A 20146-nucleotide genomic window follows, 5' to 3' on the forward strand; every position below is an offset into this window, starting at 1 on the left:
CGGTATTTCCGCACCATCGGTCTGTCTAAAGCTAATGAAGCACTTTATGGCCACTTGTAGATCAGCTTTCCTTGTTCAATTTACTGTGCTCTTTCTAATTAATTTGGAAGATTATAACAACAACTGAAACTTGTTTTTTCATTGTTTTTCCGACAGTTATTTCCTTTTCTGAAGTCACAAGTACAGATAATCTAACATTTGCATTATTTCAATGTTTCTCCTATTGGAAGAAAGCTATTAAGTTAACAAGCAAATTCAGAAATCCCGTTGCAGTAGTACAGAAGTATGGCAGAGGAATATAATACACAATATTATGGTTTTATGGTAAACTATATAGAGAGCAACAGATGCATAGAAAAAAAAAATGAGTAATATATTACCATTATAGTGTGAGAGGAGAAAAAATTAGCCTGCTTTTGCATGAATAAATTTCACTGGTCTCATGAATAGCTTCATATAATTTAAAATAATCCTTCTGTATAATGAACTTGCAAGCTAATTACTCTTGGATTGCCACAGTACTGTATGACTCTGTCAGTCTGGAAGCGTTTTAAATTTTGCCAAAGTTATGAAGTGGATCCAGCTGAAACCGAAATTGAATGGGTTTCCCAATCAATATATCCGCAAATTGTTGCAGCATATTATTCCAGGCAGTAACTGTGATAATTGCTAGGTTTTATCCTTTTTTAAAAACAATGGAGTTAAAAGTGGCAGATGGTAGTTTAATGATTAACATTCCTAGTAAACAAACTTTTGCATGGATATATTTAAAGTGGTTGTGTGTATATAAATAGACAGAGAGCGTGAGCCATGCAACTATAATTGAATTGCATTAGCATAACTTAAGTAGAAGTTTGGTAAATACCAAACACCTTAATTAACTTGCACAGTATTAGGAGATTAATGATATACCCCCTATAAATGCCTCTTCAAAGTGTTTGGCAACATGGCAGTTCAGAGCCAAACTAGTTCTTGGTACCCCAACCCTTTGTGGTTGATGTATGGCAGCTTAGTTAACTCCTGCACTTCAAGCTTGGCCTCTGCTGGGATTTGTGGGTGTGTAACAACAGCCTTTTTTACCAAGAGCTGGAAAGCTACCTGTGGAGTGAGGTTTGTGGGCTCATGTACTCAGCATGGCCCTCAAGTGGTGCCAGTCTCCTTTCCAGCCTAGAGAGCCTTCTGCACCCTGAGCTTTCAACATGGTTTTATTTTAGCTCAGGCTCTACAAGCTTACACTTTTAGACAGAACCTCTGTTCCCTCTGCCAAACATTTACCTAGTATTGTTGTATAACTCTTCCACTGAGAGAAGATATCAACTCTTTTTATGCCCTGTCGATTGATAAGGGCAGTAGCCATCTGTTTGCAGTTTTTGCAGTCTCTTTCTAACTTTTTTATTATTATTTTTGCTGATGCAGTTTCTGAAAAATATGCAAATTACATATTATAGACAGTTCAAGAAGTGTAATTGAATCTCATTGTTGGAACTGTCAGACCAGTGCATTGGAGTCCAATCTGAGCTGTGCATCTTTTTAGCTAAGGCCTATATTAGTCACTGATACTTATTCTAAATTCTTAATAGTGGGGTTAGAAACCTGATTGAAAACCAGTAGTGATTTGTCTCTTTATCATGCCAAATAAAGTAAATAAAGAATGTAGTTACCAGTCTAGTTAATTATTATAGAATACTGGTGAGTCAGGAAACTATGCAAATTGGTAAGAAATTAATTCCTGATGTATTTGAATGATTTGGAAAGAACACATTGGATCTACAAGTGGCTGAAATTTATATTCTTCTCTCACATAGAAAACTGTACTGTAAATGAGCTAGTATCTCTCTTGGGAAAGAAATGTGAATTTTGCTGACAAGCTGAGGACTCTCAACGGAAAAATGCATGCTGACAGGTTGAACCAGTGGCCAATTGACTGATGTCTTTCTCCCTTTTTACTTCTATTTCAGATGCTGAAGAATACCAGCCTCCAATATGGAAATCATATTGTGAGTATACTAGAAATAGGAGTAATCTTAGTACTTTGCCATGGTGTCACAGTTACTTCTTTTCTCTTTCTTTGTTAAAAATAAATAAATAAATAAATAGATAAATAAAAGACATAAATGTACTAGGTTAGGTGCCTGTAGAAATTACTAAATTGGACAACAGTGAAACTTGAACTGTTCTGGGTCTCTACAGAGCAAGACTCAGCAGTGTTAAGAGTCACAGCTGGGTTGCCTCACTAATGTGGAAATCCTGGGTTTCATGGCTCCTACATTGAGATTTTCAAGAAGGGCTCCAAAGGTAGAGGTTAATGTTTCATGTGTTTACTAAAGGTCAGACTTGAGTATACTTGTCTTCTTACATGGGTCACCAGCTCACTTTAAAACAATAATATTTTTGATCCTTAGCAATATAAGCTGATTTTTGAAGTGGTAGTTTAGAAGTTGGAGACACCATTATCAGTTCTTAGAACCTTCCTGTCTGCCATTAGAAAAGTGATTTGGAGTGCAGAGCGGAAGTGCATGTTTTATGGTTTGGGTTTTTTTTGGTGTTGTTTCAGATGTATTTTCTAATAAAATAGCACAGATCTAAGACAAAATACTGCCTTTTAAACCCTTGATCTTTTTATTTCAAACACTTACTGAAGCTTCAATGAAACTGTAGCTTTGAATATTTTTCCCACTGTTTTTGGATACAGAACTATCCCAAGCAAAAGCTGAACCTTTTATTATGGCAACTTCAAATACAGTACAGTACCATTACAAAAATGGAAGTACAAAAAGACAAGGATCACAGTAGTTACATGTGTGTACATGTATAACTTTAAAGACTTGAGTAAACTTGTTGGCTTCACTTATATGCACATTAAACTACCTTGATGGCTTCAAAAACATCTACATGAGAATGGCAATCTGCCTCAGAATGGACTAGGATTCTTTCATCCAAAATTTGAGTACAAAACTAATTATCGATTGCTTCTTAGAACAGTTTTCTAGAGACTTATTTTTGTTGATGCAGTATTTTAAATATATGGTCAACAGGAATGTATTTCTTTTAGATGGACAATTCCAGTGTACTTTTTAGAGCACTTGGAGAAAAGTAGACACTTGAGTGTATTCTTTTAGAAGAGAAACCAGGCTTAAATCAAAATCAGTGGAAAATATCCTGTTGACTCTGACGAGACTAGGATTTGAAATAACAGATGTTTCCTTTAAGGAAGTTTTCATTTAAAAAAAAAGGGGGGGGGGGGGAATATGCACATGCCTTTACTTACCTTCTCTTAGTCACCTCACTAGTGCAACAGGCAGGTCAGTGCATGCAGTGAAAAAGTTTGGTTAATTTTGCCCAAGAGCACACATAGTTCCAGGAAACTTAAATAAATAAATAAATAAACTAATAGAATATGAATATATAATTTTCTATTCACATGTATGTAGGATGCCAATATTGTGGTAGTGACAACATCATAGCATCAACATCTCAACCCCATGCATGAATGACCTTGGAAAAAGTTACACAGCTCCAAAATGCAGATAGCAGTTTAAGGCTACAGATATTTACTGCTGAGACTGCTTAGCCACAGACATATGTTTTTCATTGCAGTGTTTGGTAAAATATGCTTCTTTACCCTGCTAAAAAGATCACAATCTGGTAAATTAATTATAGAAATTATGTCTAATGATAGCATTCATCTATGATACAATCTACTCCTGTATCTCATCAGTTTTAAATTAGTTTGTATATTTTACTATTGGCAATTTATGTTTACTGCCTATTTAACAACTGTTTTAAATGTATTTTAGCTAGTAACTTTTTATTTTTTTAACATTTTCTAACTTACTTTTAAGATATTTTGCATACAGTTTTGACTTCTTTTTAAACTGATGCATAAATTTAGATGCTCTTTGTGGTATTTTATTGACATAGTAATCAATGCTTCAAACCTAGCTTTTCAACAGAGGCAAATTTTCCTGGTTTTGCAGGTGAAGTATTCAATTAAACAGTATTCCGCAAATCCATGGGCAAATGCTGGTCAAAGTGGAACAACTTTCAGAATCCACATGTTATACTTGGCATAATTCACAGGGTTATTTCAGCTGGATTTGGAAAAGATGGATTCTAATGTCAAAGACCTTCACTTGCTTATCAAGGCCTGTTAGAAGGCACATAGGTTTCACAGATCCATATTCTGGAATGAAGCAGTGTGGTATCAGTTGATGCCATGGTTCAGCTCCTTGTAAAGTTCCCTTGCTTTCTTCCTTCTTCATATAATATGCACAATGCGTGAGACTCACTTTTGTTAGAAATTAAGGCCTTATTTCAGCCATGCACTTAGGTTCCTAATTAAGCTATGTGAGTAATTCTGCAGAAATAGGACAGTTCATATTGTTCAAGCTGGGCACATGGATAAATGCCTGAATAAGATGAGGACAAACAGGTAAGACTAAGGAACTCTATGAAACACTCTCAGGCAGAAGGCAGTGTATTTCTTTGCTGCTTTATAAAAGCAATGATACGATTTTTTCCTCTCCATTGGAGCATCACTGAGCAGTAGTCACAGATGAGTTAAAATAGAAAGCTCAAGTTCCTGGCACACTGCAGATTGAAAAAACAGTATGAAGACAGTGGTGATAGTCCTTCTTCCCTGGCAGAAGAGGAGTAAGTGTTGACTTTCACGTCACCCCTTTGTTACCTACACAGAGCAGATTTCATAATTAGACAGTTCTCTCTAAAATATATTGTATAATTTGTCTTATTCATTCTGGTACACAAGTCTCATCCTGTAGCTGGAACAAAAGAGAGAGAGAGAGATTCCAACTAGTTACTTTACATCTCAAAGAAATATTCCCCTAGAAATTCTATAATCAATTAAAGTTTTGTTACCTTTATATGCTCCTTGGTGATTATGATGCTATGAACATTGGCAAGATATTTGAATTATTAAACTGATAAAGATTGTTTAAGGGACATTTAAAAGATGCTTGTTTTTTTCCATTGCACTGCTACATTTTGGTCCAAAATTCTGTCTGTATTATTACTGTGCATTTGCTTCTAATGCAGGATTGAAAAGCTAATCCTGGTCTGGTGCTGTTCTCTAAGCAGTAATAATACATTTTCTTTTTGCATGCAGTTGATTTTTTATGAAGTTAATTTTCTCAGGGCTAAAATAATAGTGCATCATTTCATTCAAGTGTAATCTTTTTTCATAACCAAAGTGAGTTTGTCTCTAACCTGCCTCTCAGTTCTACATGCTGAGATAGACTGGATCAGATGTCAATTGCTGCTTACCGCTGTATTAAATAAGTATGTTTTTGTATTATTTCAGTCAACCATATCCTTATAAATTGGATTCTGTTTTAAGACTTTCAGCATCAATGAGGGGAAAATGAGGCAGAAAGTTAAGGCTTGTTGTCATTGGAGCAAGTGAGTAAGTAAGGGTCAACTGCTTTCTGAACTTCTGACCATCCACTGGACTCAGCTGAGGTCTCAGCAGCATCAGCCTGAGTGGTGAGCGCCCAGCACATATAATGAAATCAGGCAGAGCTCCAGGATGTTCAGCACTTCTGAAAATGAGGTCACTTAATGAGGTGTCTATGCTCATTGGAACTTAGCTGTAGGGCACATTTTTTTTTGAGTCACCTTAGCCATAATATTTCACTTGTATTCGTACTCATCTGCAGATTTTCATATAGCAATCATTCGAAGCAGAAACAGGAGAGAACCTTTCCAGAGAAGAACACAGCTTTCCGTAGCATCATACTTGCTTTCCTCCATAATACCTCAGTCTGTGAGATACTGTCTTTTCCTAGTTCTTCACTTATGTGGCTTTTCACTGCTCTTTTACCTTCCCCATCCTTTCCCTGCTGTGTGTCTTTTCCAGGTATTCTTGTCTGCCTGTCTGTCCCTGCTGTTTCTCTCCCGTTGAACAGAGGTGGTGATTCTCAGCCCTTTCTTTCTCTTCCCAGTCTGTCTTTTCTCCCTCAGTCTAATGGTTCTGCATCTCTCTGTAGCAGTTCCACTGGGCTGTCTGTTTGATGTCTTTCTATTCAAAGCTAATATGGCCAAATCTGAATGTTTTATCTTTTCCAGGAAATCATTTCCCATTCATGATGTTTTCTGTGATTACCACCATTCACAAGCTCAGACATGCTTGTTACCTGGGGCCATTTTATCATCCTGCACATTTAAGGCAGCGTGTAGAGTATTATTATTATTATTATTATTATTATTATTATTATTATTTATTTGTATAGTAATAATCTTATTTTATTTTCCTGTGATGTATTTCTAAATCAGATGTCTTTCTCGATGCAGATTATTGTGCAGATTAATTACTCGTGCCTCTCTGAGAATGACAGCAACCTTCTACAGTCTATTCAAAACACAGTTGTTAAGATGATTTGTCCTTCTAGTACTCATCATGAATCCCTGCACTGATTCATCCCACTGCATCCTATCAACATACAGTTTTCTGTTTTTGCTTTCAAGTCTTTCATATAAATGCCCTCTCTTGTTAGTCATTTCCTCCTTTGTTTTGTGAAATGCTGACTCTTCTCCCCACCCTTGCTTCTGCAGTGATATCGGCCTCACTGATCCTTTTGGTCATTTCAAAGAGCTCTTTACTTTTTTCATTTCTTTTAAATGCAACCTATCACAAGATATAGGCATCATATGTGTTTGTCAGACTAATTTCTTTTACACAGCAGCTATCGAGGTTGTTTTAGAAACAGCTTTGTTAACTTAATTTGCTACGTCAGTTAATGGTTTTGATTATTGAAAAATAGGATTTTTATGAAGTATATTTTTTCAATTAAAATTTAAATGAATAAATAGGGGAAATAGATCTTTCGCTTTAAATGGTGAGGAAGCAATCATATTCTTACAATATTTTGAATCCATAGAGTTCCTTTTCTCTACTGGAAATGCATGGGGGAAGAAAAAAGTTACTATTTTCTCCTTTAGTATATTTAGCATTAAGCATCAGTACCTTGCTGAATTAGACATTATGCTGAATTTCAAACATTCAGAAATGGCCTCTTAAAATCCTGATACTGGGCTGCAGAACAGATAGAGTTTTAAGAAACAGTCTCTGATTTTTGAAGCAAAGTTTTCATGCTTTGCTTGACAACTCTTTTGGATGCACATTTCATTCGATCAGAAAAGTGTAGAAGGAAAGTTTTGAATCTTACTCCATGACACAAGTGAAAGAGGTAAGAAAGACCACTAGTTATCATAAATCTTGAGCAAAAGTAGTGGTAGGTCTGGCAGTGCTGAGTGAAGCAGGTTAAATCCAAATTCTTAGTACAGATTCTGAGCTGGAATACGTCCATATGCATTAAAACTGACAGGGGATATGAGGAATTATGAATTCTCTTGATATGTCCCTCTTATGAACCAGGCATAAAGATTGGCTTGGGAAAGGGAGAGGATATGGGTTTTTCCCATGATATTAGCCTTTTTCCTTGATATTAGCCTGGTCCCCAAAGCTTTTGTATTCCCTAAGAGACAAACTTGGGTGCAAGCTGAGGACTTCCATGCTTCTCAGCTTTCATTGCAGCTTCTCCTAGCCCCATTTGAAGAGAAGGTGCTGAAGAGTAATACCTAGTATTTCCATTCCCTTTCTGGAACAGGGCTCCAGCATTTATCAAACCAACCAGCATTTATTTTCCTCCCATAATCTACCAACTTTCAAGACTAAGCTTCACAAGCATAATTCTGAGCTTCACAAGCATTATGAAGAACCCTGTCCTAGAAACTTGGTCTTCAAAAAAAAAAAAAGAAAAAAGAAAAAAAAATCATAGACACAACATGATCTTTCCAAATACAGCATACAGAAGGCCTTCCTCAAGGGAAGCAATCCAAACCTTTGGGATTTTTACTGGAGTTATGGAGAGACAGTCTGTCTGCGCTGGAATTGATTACTGTCACTGTATGTCAGCTCCCTCTCATGACTTTTGAGTGGAAAGGAAGGAAAGGATCTCATTAAATACAAGAAGTGAAGAGGCTGGGGGCCAGGGTTCAGCGGCTACCCCTGGCCTCATATCTCTCTCCTGAAGTCCTCAGAAGATTCACAAAATTGATCCAGGGCCATTTGAATGTGGCGTAATTGCTCTGAAAGGAATGTTCGCTTGCTCATAAGTAGTTGCCAGCAAATTTTAAAAAGAAATAAATTATGAGATTGTGGTGAGGTCTTTCAAATGGGCTGAACTTTTTCTTGGCCTATCCAAAAAAAAAAAAAAGAAAAGTGCGTTGCTAGTAAGCATTCAACCACTCTGTTCTTCAACCACAGTATATGCAAAAGTGAGATTTAATCTTGAGAAACACCTAACAAATTCTTCAAGCTATTTTTCCCCAGTATAGACACAGAGTAACAAGTATAAAAGGAGATAAGGATTCTAAGGGTTAAAACAATAATCAGTTTTACTAGTTTGCAGGTCAGCAACCAATTTTCATGTAAATGACTTACATAAACCTAAATACCTCAGTTTGCTGTCTTTTCCTTTGCATTTGCATTTTTCTCTGCAGCCTCTGGCTAAAAGACTCATCTGAATAAAAGTTTGTGTATGTTGCAGTCTTCTAATTATCTGTACATTTTTGTCTTTGACAGTGTATCAGTTACAACAAGAAGCACCACGTCCCAAGAGAATCATCTGTCCTCGGGAGGTCAGTTCCTCTTTCATTGCACCTTGTTAAATCTGATGAATTGTCAGCAGAGTATTATTACTGAAAATCTTTTGTACGGTCTGGGTGTAGTATTCACTTTAACTTTTTCTAAGCCATTATTTTAAATAATCATTTTCCTTAAAGTTCATTAATTGAAGCAGTTTAATATTTGCTAATTAGGCATGGAGGCCTGATTCTACCACTAGGAGCACCTTCATTAGAGAAATACTCATTAATCATTGCTTACTGTGCTTTTCTGTATACTACCTCAAGTTTTGTATTTCTTTGTCAAAATGGAGCAGCAGAAGGTGTATTTTCCTCCTGCATCTGCATATTAAAGTATGCACGATGTGTTTCAACACAATTCATGTAGTTCCAGTTTGTAGAATACATTTTGCCAAAAATTAAGTTCAAGTTAAAGTGAAAAATAAGTTCAAGTTAAAATAGATAGCTGGAGAATTTGGTTCTGTCACAGAAGCTTTAAAGATTGAAAAATAATAAAAAATACATAGGAACAAACATTTTGCTGGGTCATCTTGTCTCCCTGTTTTCTTTTACTGTATTTCTCCATCTCTACTTAGTTAAATATGTTAGCTCCTCAAACTGCCCTGCGTAATAGTAATTGAAAACATATGTAGGCTTCTCTGCTCAATCAATAAAACTGTGATAGCCTTATCTTCTATAATGTCAGGGGCAAATTTTGTGCAGATAGAAATGTAATGCTAGTAATAGAAATACTGAACGCATGAAGTGATTACACGAGGTATAAAAGATTATGTGAAAGGAGATAGAAACTGACGATCATGGGTATGATATATAGCTCTTTTCTCAAATATAATCCTGAGCTTTGACCTGCTTCCCACACTGTGTACCCACTGAAGTAGAGCCCTAGAAAAATGCCTGTCAAATATCAACAGATGCAGAATGAGAGCAGTTTTGTGTGGAGCAGGAAGTTTTGTACCAAGGCAAGGGTAGATTAAGTGAGTTGCCCAGGGTCATGAAGAAGAGACATTGCAAAGCCAGAAAATGAATCCAGTTTTCCTGAGTCCACCCAGTACCTTCACTAAAAGGGCATTGCATTCTTTTCTCAAGTGCCATTTACTAATTGTTTCAGAGTAGGGTGAGAAGGATCTTGGCCTCAGACTAAAAGCCTACAAACTCTGTCAGTTCTGGATGTTCCCAAGACACGTGTGCAGGATGGTCAGAAGGGAAAGCAAAACATGTGAGTGGGTGAACCCTCATGTAATTCTTTCTCCCTGTCAAAAACAAAGATTGGAAAGAAGGAGCAAACTGTAGCCCTGTGGGACTTCAGCACACGTGTGCTGCACAGTTGTAACAAGACTTTCCTCTCCAACATTCTCGTGCAAAGCAAATGATAGGTAGGTCTCCATGGCCATGGTATTTTCAAAAGGAAAGAGTGTTAAAATTTTTGCTGAGTATCGCATAATAGGTATTAAACTATTAGTGGTACAGCTGAAAATAATTAAGGCGAATTATTTATTTATTTCCAATGCAGCCATAGAGGAGTTTCTCACTTTGTATGAGATAATAGTTTATCCATTATCTTACTTATCTTTTTCATACTGGAAGTACTTTGAGGAAGAATTTGTCTTCAGAAAATCTGAATGATAAGCATTGACTGCTGAGGAACCTTGCCTACCACTTCAATTCATCTTCGTGGGAATACAAATGACTTAGTCTGAATTAATTTAAGCTAAAATTTGTTATGCTAACTCTAATTAAAACATTTTTAGCTTGCCTACATGAATGAAAATTTGGATGAAGGTAGAATGTGATTTTAAAGTGGAACAGCAATTATATTTTTGTTCTAGAAACAGGAGTATCTACATAAATAAGTGGAATAGATGTGCAGTTGTGAAGTTCTCACCATCATACTATATTGAAATTTAGTTTGAAATCTAAGTTTCCTTAGATAAAAAAACATGTTATATACAGCTGAAGTTATCCTTTGCTTCCTTTTCCTGATGTTTAAATACCATACATTATTTAGTTCCTGTTCAGGACATTTCTAAAGTTCTGCAAAAGAAAGCTTAGATCATATTGTATTAGCCAAACAAATAAATAGTTGTCAAAGCAGTGCATAACAAAAAAGTAAAAAAGATGTCTGATTCATATAATTTGGGTTTGTTTGTGACTAATGAGCCATTTTAGTGGCTCACTTTGTAGACCGAAGACAGTCCTATTTTGATTTGTTTTGATTGTTTGTTTGTTTTAATTTAGTTAAACAACTGAAAATAAGAAGCTTCATTCTAAAGCAGTATGAATTCCCACAAATGTGATCTTTGATTGATTTCTATTTATTTGGATTTTGAATATTTGTATAGGTCAACTGTATGAGTTCATAGACCCGACTGATAGAAACAGATTCACTAGCCCTAAAGCCCCCCCAAAAATCATATTAGAGCACTGATGATTTGCTTCATTTTTCTGTATTTATTTATATGCTGGGGTGGCATCGTGATGTTTAGATTGTTCCATGTGGTTCTTATTATTCGCTTTATATAAAGTAAAGCTACATATTGGTGTTACAGAACATCACAGATTATTTTAAAGGGAAAATTCAGCACTGTATTCTCATAGCAACTGTTAGCTTCTCCTTAATATACAGATTGTAGGGTGGGTAGTTTTAGAGTTTTTCTTCCTTTTAGTTTGACTTTAGTGTATTTTAATGAATGTATAGGCTTGCTTCACTAAAGGCTGTGTCTTATTAATGTTGGATTTTGGTCGGTTACATAGGAAAATCTGAAAATCTAGTTTATTGTCATCAGTGGGAAAATATAGTAATTGGCAATATGATAGATATTTAGTATGCAACATAATGCTCATCCAACATCTGCAGAGCAGGACATCTGCAGAGCAGGTGTCAGCAGGATGTGTGAATGACAGTGAAAAGATTTCTTTCTCCATGTGAATATAGGAGCTGGACTTTTTGAGGGTGTTCTCTTGTGTAATTTAGGATTCAAATTACTTCAGGCAAATGTGGTAAAAATTGCAAATTATTTTAAATCCTTCATGCTCATGGGAAGATGTCTTTCATTCATAATTGCTGAATTCTGCATGTTCTCAAGGAAATTCAAGCATTTTCTGAAAACAAAATCTGTAGCACCAAGAGATAAACTCATGAAGGGTTGGTTGTTTTTGCTTTCATCACTTGGCAATTTCATCATTCCTCTATTTTTTCTACTGCTGTCTTCCACATTGTCTGCATTCATTTGCTACTCCGTTACCTCTCCGTTGCTCCGTAGTCACAAAGGTTTTAGGCTCAGATCTCTGCAGTTCTACCACCTGATTTGTGTGGGTTTCCTGATTAACTATACTGTGGAGACAGAAATCACCTCTCCCTGATATACAACCACACAGAATAAAAAGTGGGACTGTAAATAAAACATGAACATTTATATCTTTGTGTTTTTGAGCTCTGCTACCATGACTTTCTTTTTCTTTTCTGCCTGCATAAATATATTGTCAGCAAAAGCAGGTCGTTCCTGCAATGGGAATCATATTGAATGAACTGTTAAGGCTTCAGGTATCTAACGGCTTTTAATTAATCACCACTGGCAGCATGAGTAGTGTGAATATCTACCTTCCCAATAACATTGGATTTCTGCCAATATCCTCATTTGTAGCCATATTCCTTCCAGCAATGTTTTAATGATTTATTTTTTAAATAGAAAAAAGTTTAGTTTAAAAGCACCATTCAGGTGGAAAGTAGCTCTTAAATATTGTGCTTGCAGATGCAAGTGTGATGATAGGTGCCAATGAATCAGATTCATTTTATGAGGAAGCCATATTATAAAGCATCTTTTAGGACTTTGTCTACAGAAATGATCATCAAAAATGGCATTCACAGAAAATAATTCAATTGTTCGACTTCCTGTTTTTATTCTGAAGTACCATTTAAAAAATAGTTTTAAGAAATAGTTTAGTAGTATTGTATTCAAAGTTAAAATATCTTTTAAAGAAATTGAAGCTTCAACAAAGTAAATGAATGAAGGAAGGATGGTGACATTATATGAAACATATTTGGTAACTACTGGTAAACAATAGGCTTGGATTACATGTGTAGCATCATTCAGGTATTCATACCTGTGAATGCAACTCCTTTTCCAAGCAAGTTTTAGTTGCTGACAGCAGTTTTTGAGGCAAGTGAGTTTGTCTGCTTTAGACCTTTCATGTTCCTAGCAGTGCTTTGGCCAAGCCAGTGTCAGCAACAGTGAGAAACTTGTCTGAATTTCCCTAGTGTAGGAAAAGCCTCAGAGCCTTAACTTATATTATTATGTAGAAAAATGTCAGTTAATTGCCTTCCTCCTTGTTCTGAATTCCAAATAGGTTGTGTCAGAAGCAGAAGTGATTTTCTCTGCCTTTAAAGCATCAAAATTATGGTTCCTTGATTAAAAGAAAATATGGTTACAAAAGGGGAATCTTTCCTTGAGAAAATAAAAATAAAATACCTTTTTCTTTGCTTACATGATTCTAAGAAACAAAATACTGATGACATATTTAGACTGTGAATCTGAGAATCTTTCACTCTAACCATCCAGAGGGTCAGAGCTGTTTTGACCCTTTGGATATCCATTACCCAGATTCATCAAAACAAGTATTTAGTTAGTGTCATTTCATAGAGCATTACTGTTGAAATGGTCACTAACAGGTTTATAATTATATTGCCACCTTGTACGGTGCTAGCAGAGAACATACAGGATCATTACACATCTCCAAAACTGACCCACTGAAAATTGTTCTTTACACAGTTATCCTCAAAGAGTCTTCTGAAGCATGGGATTCAAGCTAATAATAATACAATTAGCAGACTATCATTTAAATAATAGCAATATTAAAAAGTTCTTTAAAAGATGCTAGTTGCTTTTTCTAAGTCCTACTTTCAGGTACAAGAATATCTTATAATTGTACGAAAGAAAAAAAGCTTTTAAACAATCAGTTCCAGAATCAGGTAAGCTTGAGCAAGGTTATTGAATTTAAGCCTTAGTAAGATGTTTGCAGAGCATATCTGACTGGATAATAAGTATTTAATTATTGCAATAAGTCTTTCATGAATTCCCTTATTCTGCTCACTTAATGACCTTTACAAGCTGAATATTTTCTTTTTTCCTCTGCCCTTATATTTCTAAGAACAATGTCCATACTGCAGTAAAGTACTAGTGAGCTGTAATAGGCATTGAAATTGGCCATAAAATTGGTGGTAAATAATGAGAGTAAATGGGAATTTTCATGGCACTTGTTCAAATCACTCTACTGCAAAAAGTCAGGCAGCTTAAGACTACAGTATCATGAGAAGGTGTCTCTTACTGTCAGTCCTGAGTGCTTATCTAGAATTATTCATAATATTATATTATCTTTTTCTTAGAAAGAAACCTCAGAACACACACAGTGACACACCAAGAGACCCCATTAGCCAGCAATTAAATGAAAATGAGCAGAGTTGTTCCAAAACCTATTTTCATTAATGAAAATGTTTGTACATATAAGACTTAATGGAGCCTATATCTTCAAATTCTTATAGTATTGCTGCTGCTTTAATTGTGTTTTTATAATCCTATCTTTATGACAGAAACAAAAGTTAACAAGGAGGACACAGCAGTAGTCTGCGGGTTGCAAGTGGAGCTTAAGAGCAGTTTTGAATAGACGTTGATTGGGGGGAAAGTTTGTCAGCTGAAATCTGTTGTTAAAGTAGAAAGCCTGGCTGTGCTAGAAGGGACTGAAAACAGTTGAAGGCCACGAAATGTGTTTGGTTAAACTGGGGTGGAGAACCCAGAGAATCATTAAATGTATTGTAACCAACATCTCTCCAGAATGACCACATGTAGGTTTTCCTACTATGTATAAATTGTGGGATTTCACCCAACTGTATTTTTCTATGGTATCTTCATAGTAGGTTTTGTCCCACAGAATGCCTGTGATTTGCAGTATTGGATGAAAGAAAGAAGGGAGGCTAGACTATTGCTTGCCCAAAATTCACTTGTATTCTTCACATCAGAGAAAGTTGCCTTTCTTTTTTTTTCAGGACACTTTACAGACTGACAGGAAATCTCTTCTCTCCTAGAGTACATCAGGTCTCCCCCCATAGCAGTAGTAGGGTTGTGGAACATTCAGGTGAAGGCACATCATCTTGACTCCAACAGTCAACTGATTACTGAGCAGAGGAAAGTTTGCTAAGTGTTCTGCAGATGTGATAATTAATTTTCATTGAAACATAGCTAAAACTTATAGAATAGGTTTGTCTATTCCAACTGAATTTCTTCAGGCTTGATTTACAAATATTCTAGGTTACAACTTGCAAATTAGTCTGATGTTCCTCTTTGTCAGAGAAATACAGTATGAATCAGTTGGTGTGGTTTTTGACCATTACGAAATAGAATAGGTAAAGCCATCTTTTTGAAAGACAAGGTGGCAACTACTGCTTAATGAGCAAAAGCTATATCTAGCTGTCTTTATGGACTGATGAACTTTCTAATTGTCCCTCTTGTTTTGATTGAACATTTCCTTGGGAAGTTTCTCCCTCCTCTTCATTTCTCCTTGACAGTGTGTGATGCATGTGTGGGTTTGTGATTTTGCTATTCTCCTTTTTACTTTTTTATTTCCTTTTATCTTTGTTATATATTAATCTTTTCATCTGGTTCTTTTTAGTTTGGCACGATGTCAAATTTAAGTAGTTTTCAAATAAAAATAAATGAAAGTTTGTTCCATATCTCAACTTAGATAAAGTTTATCAATAAGCCTATGTGTAGGAGAAAATTCTGTGTGCTTGTATAGATTTACATATCTGTTCCAATTTAGGCCAGTATTCCTTGTGTCTGGTTAAAATAATATGTAGTAGGGGTTTCACTGTGTCTGCTCTGACTGATACTTTGTGAGATGTCTGATGTCTTTTTCTAGATTCAAGATTAGGACACAGAAAACTGAGCAGCTGGTGAATTCTTATTTCTTCATATGAATGAATACAGAAAATTTACTTACTGTCTGTATTCATCTGTGTATCTTACTTCCTATCCTGCCACACGTGTATATATATATATACATTGTAGGGAGAAAATTTGTATGGCCAAAGCCCAACTAGAGTTGAAGCTGGCCATGTCTGTGGGAGACAATAAAAAAGGTTTTTTTAGATATGTGAACAGAAAAAGGAGAACCAAAGAAAACATAGGTCCGCTACTAGATGGAGAGGGTCTCCTCACAGACAATAACATAGGCAAAGCAGAGACGTTTAACGCCTTCTTCGCCTCTGTCTTCAACACTGATGATGAGCTTCGGGACCCAGGGTACCCTGAGCTGGAGGACCATGACAGTGGGAATGACAAACTCCCAACCAACCCTGAACGTGTGCGGGATTTGCTGCTCCACCTGGATCCATATAAGTCCATGGGTCCGGATGGGATTCATCCCAGGGTGCTTAAAGAGCTGGCTGACGTCATCCCGGGACCTCTCTCAATTATTTTTCAACGATCTTGGGAATCTGGAGAGGTCCCATTGGACTGGAAGCTGGCAAATGTTGTGCCAATTTTCAAGAAGGGTAAGAAAGAAGACCCTAGCAATTACAGGCCTGTCAGTCTCACATCAGTGCCTGGTAAAATTATGGAGAGGATGATCCTTGAAGTTATTGAAGCGCACCTGGGGGACAATGCAGTCATTGGTCCCAGCCAACATGGGTTCATGAGGGGTAGGTCCTGCCTAACAAATTTGATTTCTTTTTATGATAAGATCACCCATCTAGTCGATCAAGGAAAACCAGCCGATGTAATCTTTTTGGACTTCAGCAAAGCTTTTGACATGGTTTCCCATAGGATCCTACTGGACAAAATGTCCAGCATACAGCTAAACAAAAACATCATACGATGGGTGAGCAATTGGCTGACAGGCAGGGCTCAAAGGGTTGTGGTAAATGGGGCCACATCTGGCTGGCAGATGGTCACTAGTGGGGTCCCTCAAGGCTCCATTTTAGGGCCTGTCTTCTTCAATGTTTTTATAAATGGTTTGGATGTAGGACTAGAAGGTGTTTTGAGCAAATTTGCCAACGACACCAAACTTGGAGGAGTTGTGGACTCGGATGAGGGTGGAAAGGCCTTGCAGAGAGATCCGGACAGATTGGAGAGCTGGGCGATCACCAACCACATGAAGTTTAACAAAAGCAAGTGCCAGGTCCTGCACCTGGGATGGGGCAACCCTGGCTATACGTACAGACTGGGTGACGAGAAACTGGAGAGCAGCCCCGCAGAGAGGGATCTGGGTGTTGTGGTTGACAGCAAGTTGAATATGAGCCAGCAGTGTGCCCTGGCAGCCAGGAGGGCCAACCGTATCCTGGGATGCATCAAGCACGGCATCGCTAGTCAGTTGAGGGAGGTGATTGTCCCGCTCTACTCTGCGCTGGTGCGGCCTCACCTCAAGTACTGTGTGCAGTTCTGGGCACCACAGCACAAAAAGGACATTAAACTGTTGGAGAGTGTCCAGAGGAGGGTGACGAAGATGGTGAAGGGCCTAGAGGGGAAGGCGTATGAGGAGCGGCTGAGGTCACTGGGCCTGTTCAGCCTGGAGAAGAGGAGGCTGAGGGGAGACCTCATCGCAGTCTACAACTTCCTTGCGAGGGGGAGTGGAAAGGCAGGTGACCTATTCTCCGTTATCACCAGTGATAGGACCCGTGGGAACGGTGTTAAGCTGAGGCAGGGGAAGTTTAGGCTAGACATCAGGAAGAGCTTCACCGAAAGGGTGGTCGCACACTGGAACAGGCTCCCCAGTGAAGTAGTCACTGCACCAAGCCTGTCTGAACTTAAGAAGAGATTGGACTGTGCACTTAGTCGCATGGTCTAAACTTTTTGGGCAGACCTGTGCGGTGCCAGGATTTGGACTTGATGATCCTTATGGGTCCCTTCCAACTCAGGATATTCTATGATTCTATGATTCTATAAATATATATACATACACAGAGAATGATCATATCAGCCAGTTACACACTTCTATTGTAGGTATGATTGTAGTGAAGTTTGTATTGATTTCAAACAAGGAATCCTGAATTTCCAGGGTTCAAAATGGAAATTCAGAAGGTTTGCAATGTAAATTTATATGTACCCTTTGTTTCCAAGATATTTGCATATCTAATTGAAATACCATCATGACAAAATAATATGTATTTCAACTAAGTAACGTGTGTGTCTGTGAGAGAGAGGTGTTTTTTCCGAACACTATATCTGATGGTTATCAAACTATTCAGCTTCGTTGAAGTGAAAGCAACTCTAAATTGCCCGATTGCTCATCATTTGGGAAATACTCTCCCACTTAGTATTTGGCAGATCTAATAAGACCTCCACCTTTTTCAGAATTGGGAAAAGTAGCTAGCAGTAGCTGAACTCCTTTATTACTGTTCAGATTTTGTAAGTAGCCTGACTTAAGAGTGGTGTCAGCTGTTCCCAAGTACAGAGCAGAAGTATTCATGAAGTCAGTGACAGGAGATTAACTGAATGAATATTCTTCTTTCTCCCTGGATTTTTGCTTTCATCCTTCCAGTGTCCCCATGGACAGATGTTCTCCTGGTGTAATGACGTAACAGTACATATCACACCCCAAGATGCTAAACAGGGGCTTAATCTAGGCCCTCTCTTCCTACCCCACTCTCAGTTTTGATGTCCCCTTTCCTGATTTTTCTTCTGCATCCCCTCTCCACACTTGAGTTTCTAATCAGTCTGCAGCAGATTGGTTACAAATGCTCCTTTGGTAATTTGCAATTACATTCTCTAGGCCCCTTGCTGGAGGGACGTATTTTTACATCAAATACTAACAGTGGCCTGGTTAAAAAACATGGCTTTTGGGGATGCATCAGGGCAGGTGACATAACACAGTGTGTTTGTGCAGATGTACTGTGGACTGTTTTGGCATGTGTCATGAAGGTTTTTAGTGCTTCTTACTGGTTACAGAAGTGCAAGCAGCATTTATAGTACTGATATGGATTGCTGCATTTATCTGTTGCTGTTGGGGACATTTTGCCTCCCATTTAAATGACTCAACATATCAATCTTGGAAAAAGGGAGCACAGTTTAAATACTATATTTAAATTTTTCATCTAACATTCAAGGTAACATTGATCTTCCTTTTTACATTTAATGATGCCCTTACTGTGTAAGTGGAAACTGCATAACAAAATAGATGACTCCTGCTTTTGCTATGGAAGTTGTTTGAACCTGACCCTGTCTCTCCTGACTGTTTAGCAGCAGCTTCCTTGATTAAAATTTATTTCAATTTATTTTAGCTCATATTCAGGAGCACATTATTTTATTAGGTCACAAAATATTTGTGTTGTTGTTTTTTTTTCTTGTTCAATTATGCTTTTCCCTGTTAGAGCTGACTGTATACAGAAATGTATTCTGTTTTACTGACTATAGCAGATGTCAGTGTTGGGGAAATTTTTATAACCTTCTGGAGTTTAAAGTGTTTTGTCTGCTGTATTGATTATTGTATGCTGGACTGAGGGAGCTTGCTCAAGGTCATAGATAGGAAACTAACTCAAGTTAAAAATACCCTCATACAAGATGCCTTAGAGCAGCTCTTTTGAAAGTTTCGCAAGCAAGCAAACAAGCCAACCCGATTCTTGTTAAATTCTTTGTCTTCAAAAATGATAGAAATAACCTTGATAGAATGGAAATCAGCGTTCAGTAAGTGCCACAGAAAGAATCAGAGCTGCTGAGCTTCCTGCGTTTCTTTGTGATGCAATGTCCTTCCGAGGAAGGATCATTATGCATCTTACCTTCTCCGTAGGTTACAGCAAGCCATCAGACCAGAGAAGCTGTGCAGCTTTGAACAGCAGTTAATAAAAACATTCTTTTGAGTTCTTCACTTCTGTCATTCCTTTTGCATTCTCCCTCACAGTGAAGCATTCCAGTCCTGTATCCTCCCCAGCTGTGTAAGTTTTACAGCAGAATGTTTCGTTTGAAGATATCCAGCACAATTTGGCCCTTCACTGTGCTTGACAGATCTAAACTGTTTTATGCTATTTAGGTTAGGGGTGACATCACCTGACGGCCTGGCCTTCTCCTCTAGAGCACTCCCTTCAGTCCCCTGCCTTCTCCCTGCTGTCCTGAGAGCCTCACAGAGGTGGGCACAGACATTGTCTTGCGGTGGTTTTATGTGGGATTTATATAACCTATTCAGTCTGCTCCTTGTTAATCTCGATTTCCTGAGAGCAGGCAGAGATGAGGAACAGACTATATCTCATATCTTGTCCCGAGCAGACTCGAGAGTTTGTCATCCAAAAATCAAGAGGAGGTGTTTGCATATGTTCTTCTTAGAGCCTTCCACAGTTGAAGATTTAATGATCACCTCTGATTATTTTTTTAGTGCTTAATTATTTTTAACACTTTCCTAAGATCTAGGCTCAATCATCCTTCTTGCAGCTTTACTTCTTGCCATGTCTAGTAAGCATACACAGAGCAGATTATTTTATTTCCCCTTAAAGGCTGCCTTTCTC

At 37.5% G+C, this 20146-nt stretch overlaps 1 protein-coding gene across 2 annotated transcripts in view; it reads left to right on the forward strand.

Moving 5' to 3' along the window:
- CHN2 (chimerin 2) overlaps positions 1–20146 on the forward strand; it is a 165644-nt gene that overhangs the window by 64265 nt on the left and 81233 nt on the right. For both annotated transcript variants that reach the window (XM_048070207.2, XM_048070206.2), the window contains 2 exons: positions 1959–1997; positions 8603–8658. In XM_048070207.2, the coding sequence (XP_047926164.1) occupies positions 1959–1997; positions 8603–8658 (95 nt within the window). The remainder of the gene's footprint in view (positions 1–1958; positions 1998–8602; positions 8659–20146) is intronic.

Source organism: Anser cygnoides, chromosome 2 (genome assembly GCF_040182565.1).
Source record: "Anser cygnoides isolate HZ-2024a breed goose chromosome 2, Taihu_goose_T2T_genome, whole genome shotgun sequence".
NCBI classification, from domain to species: domain Eukaryota; kingdom Metazoa; phylum Chordata; class Aves; order Anseriformes; family Anatidae; genus Anser; species Anser cygnoides.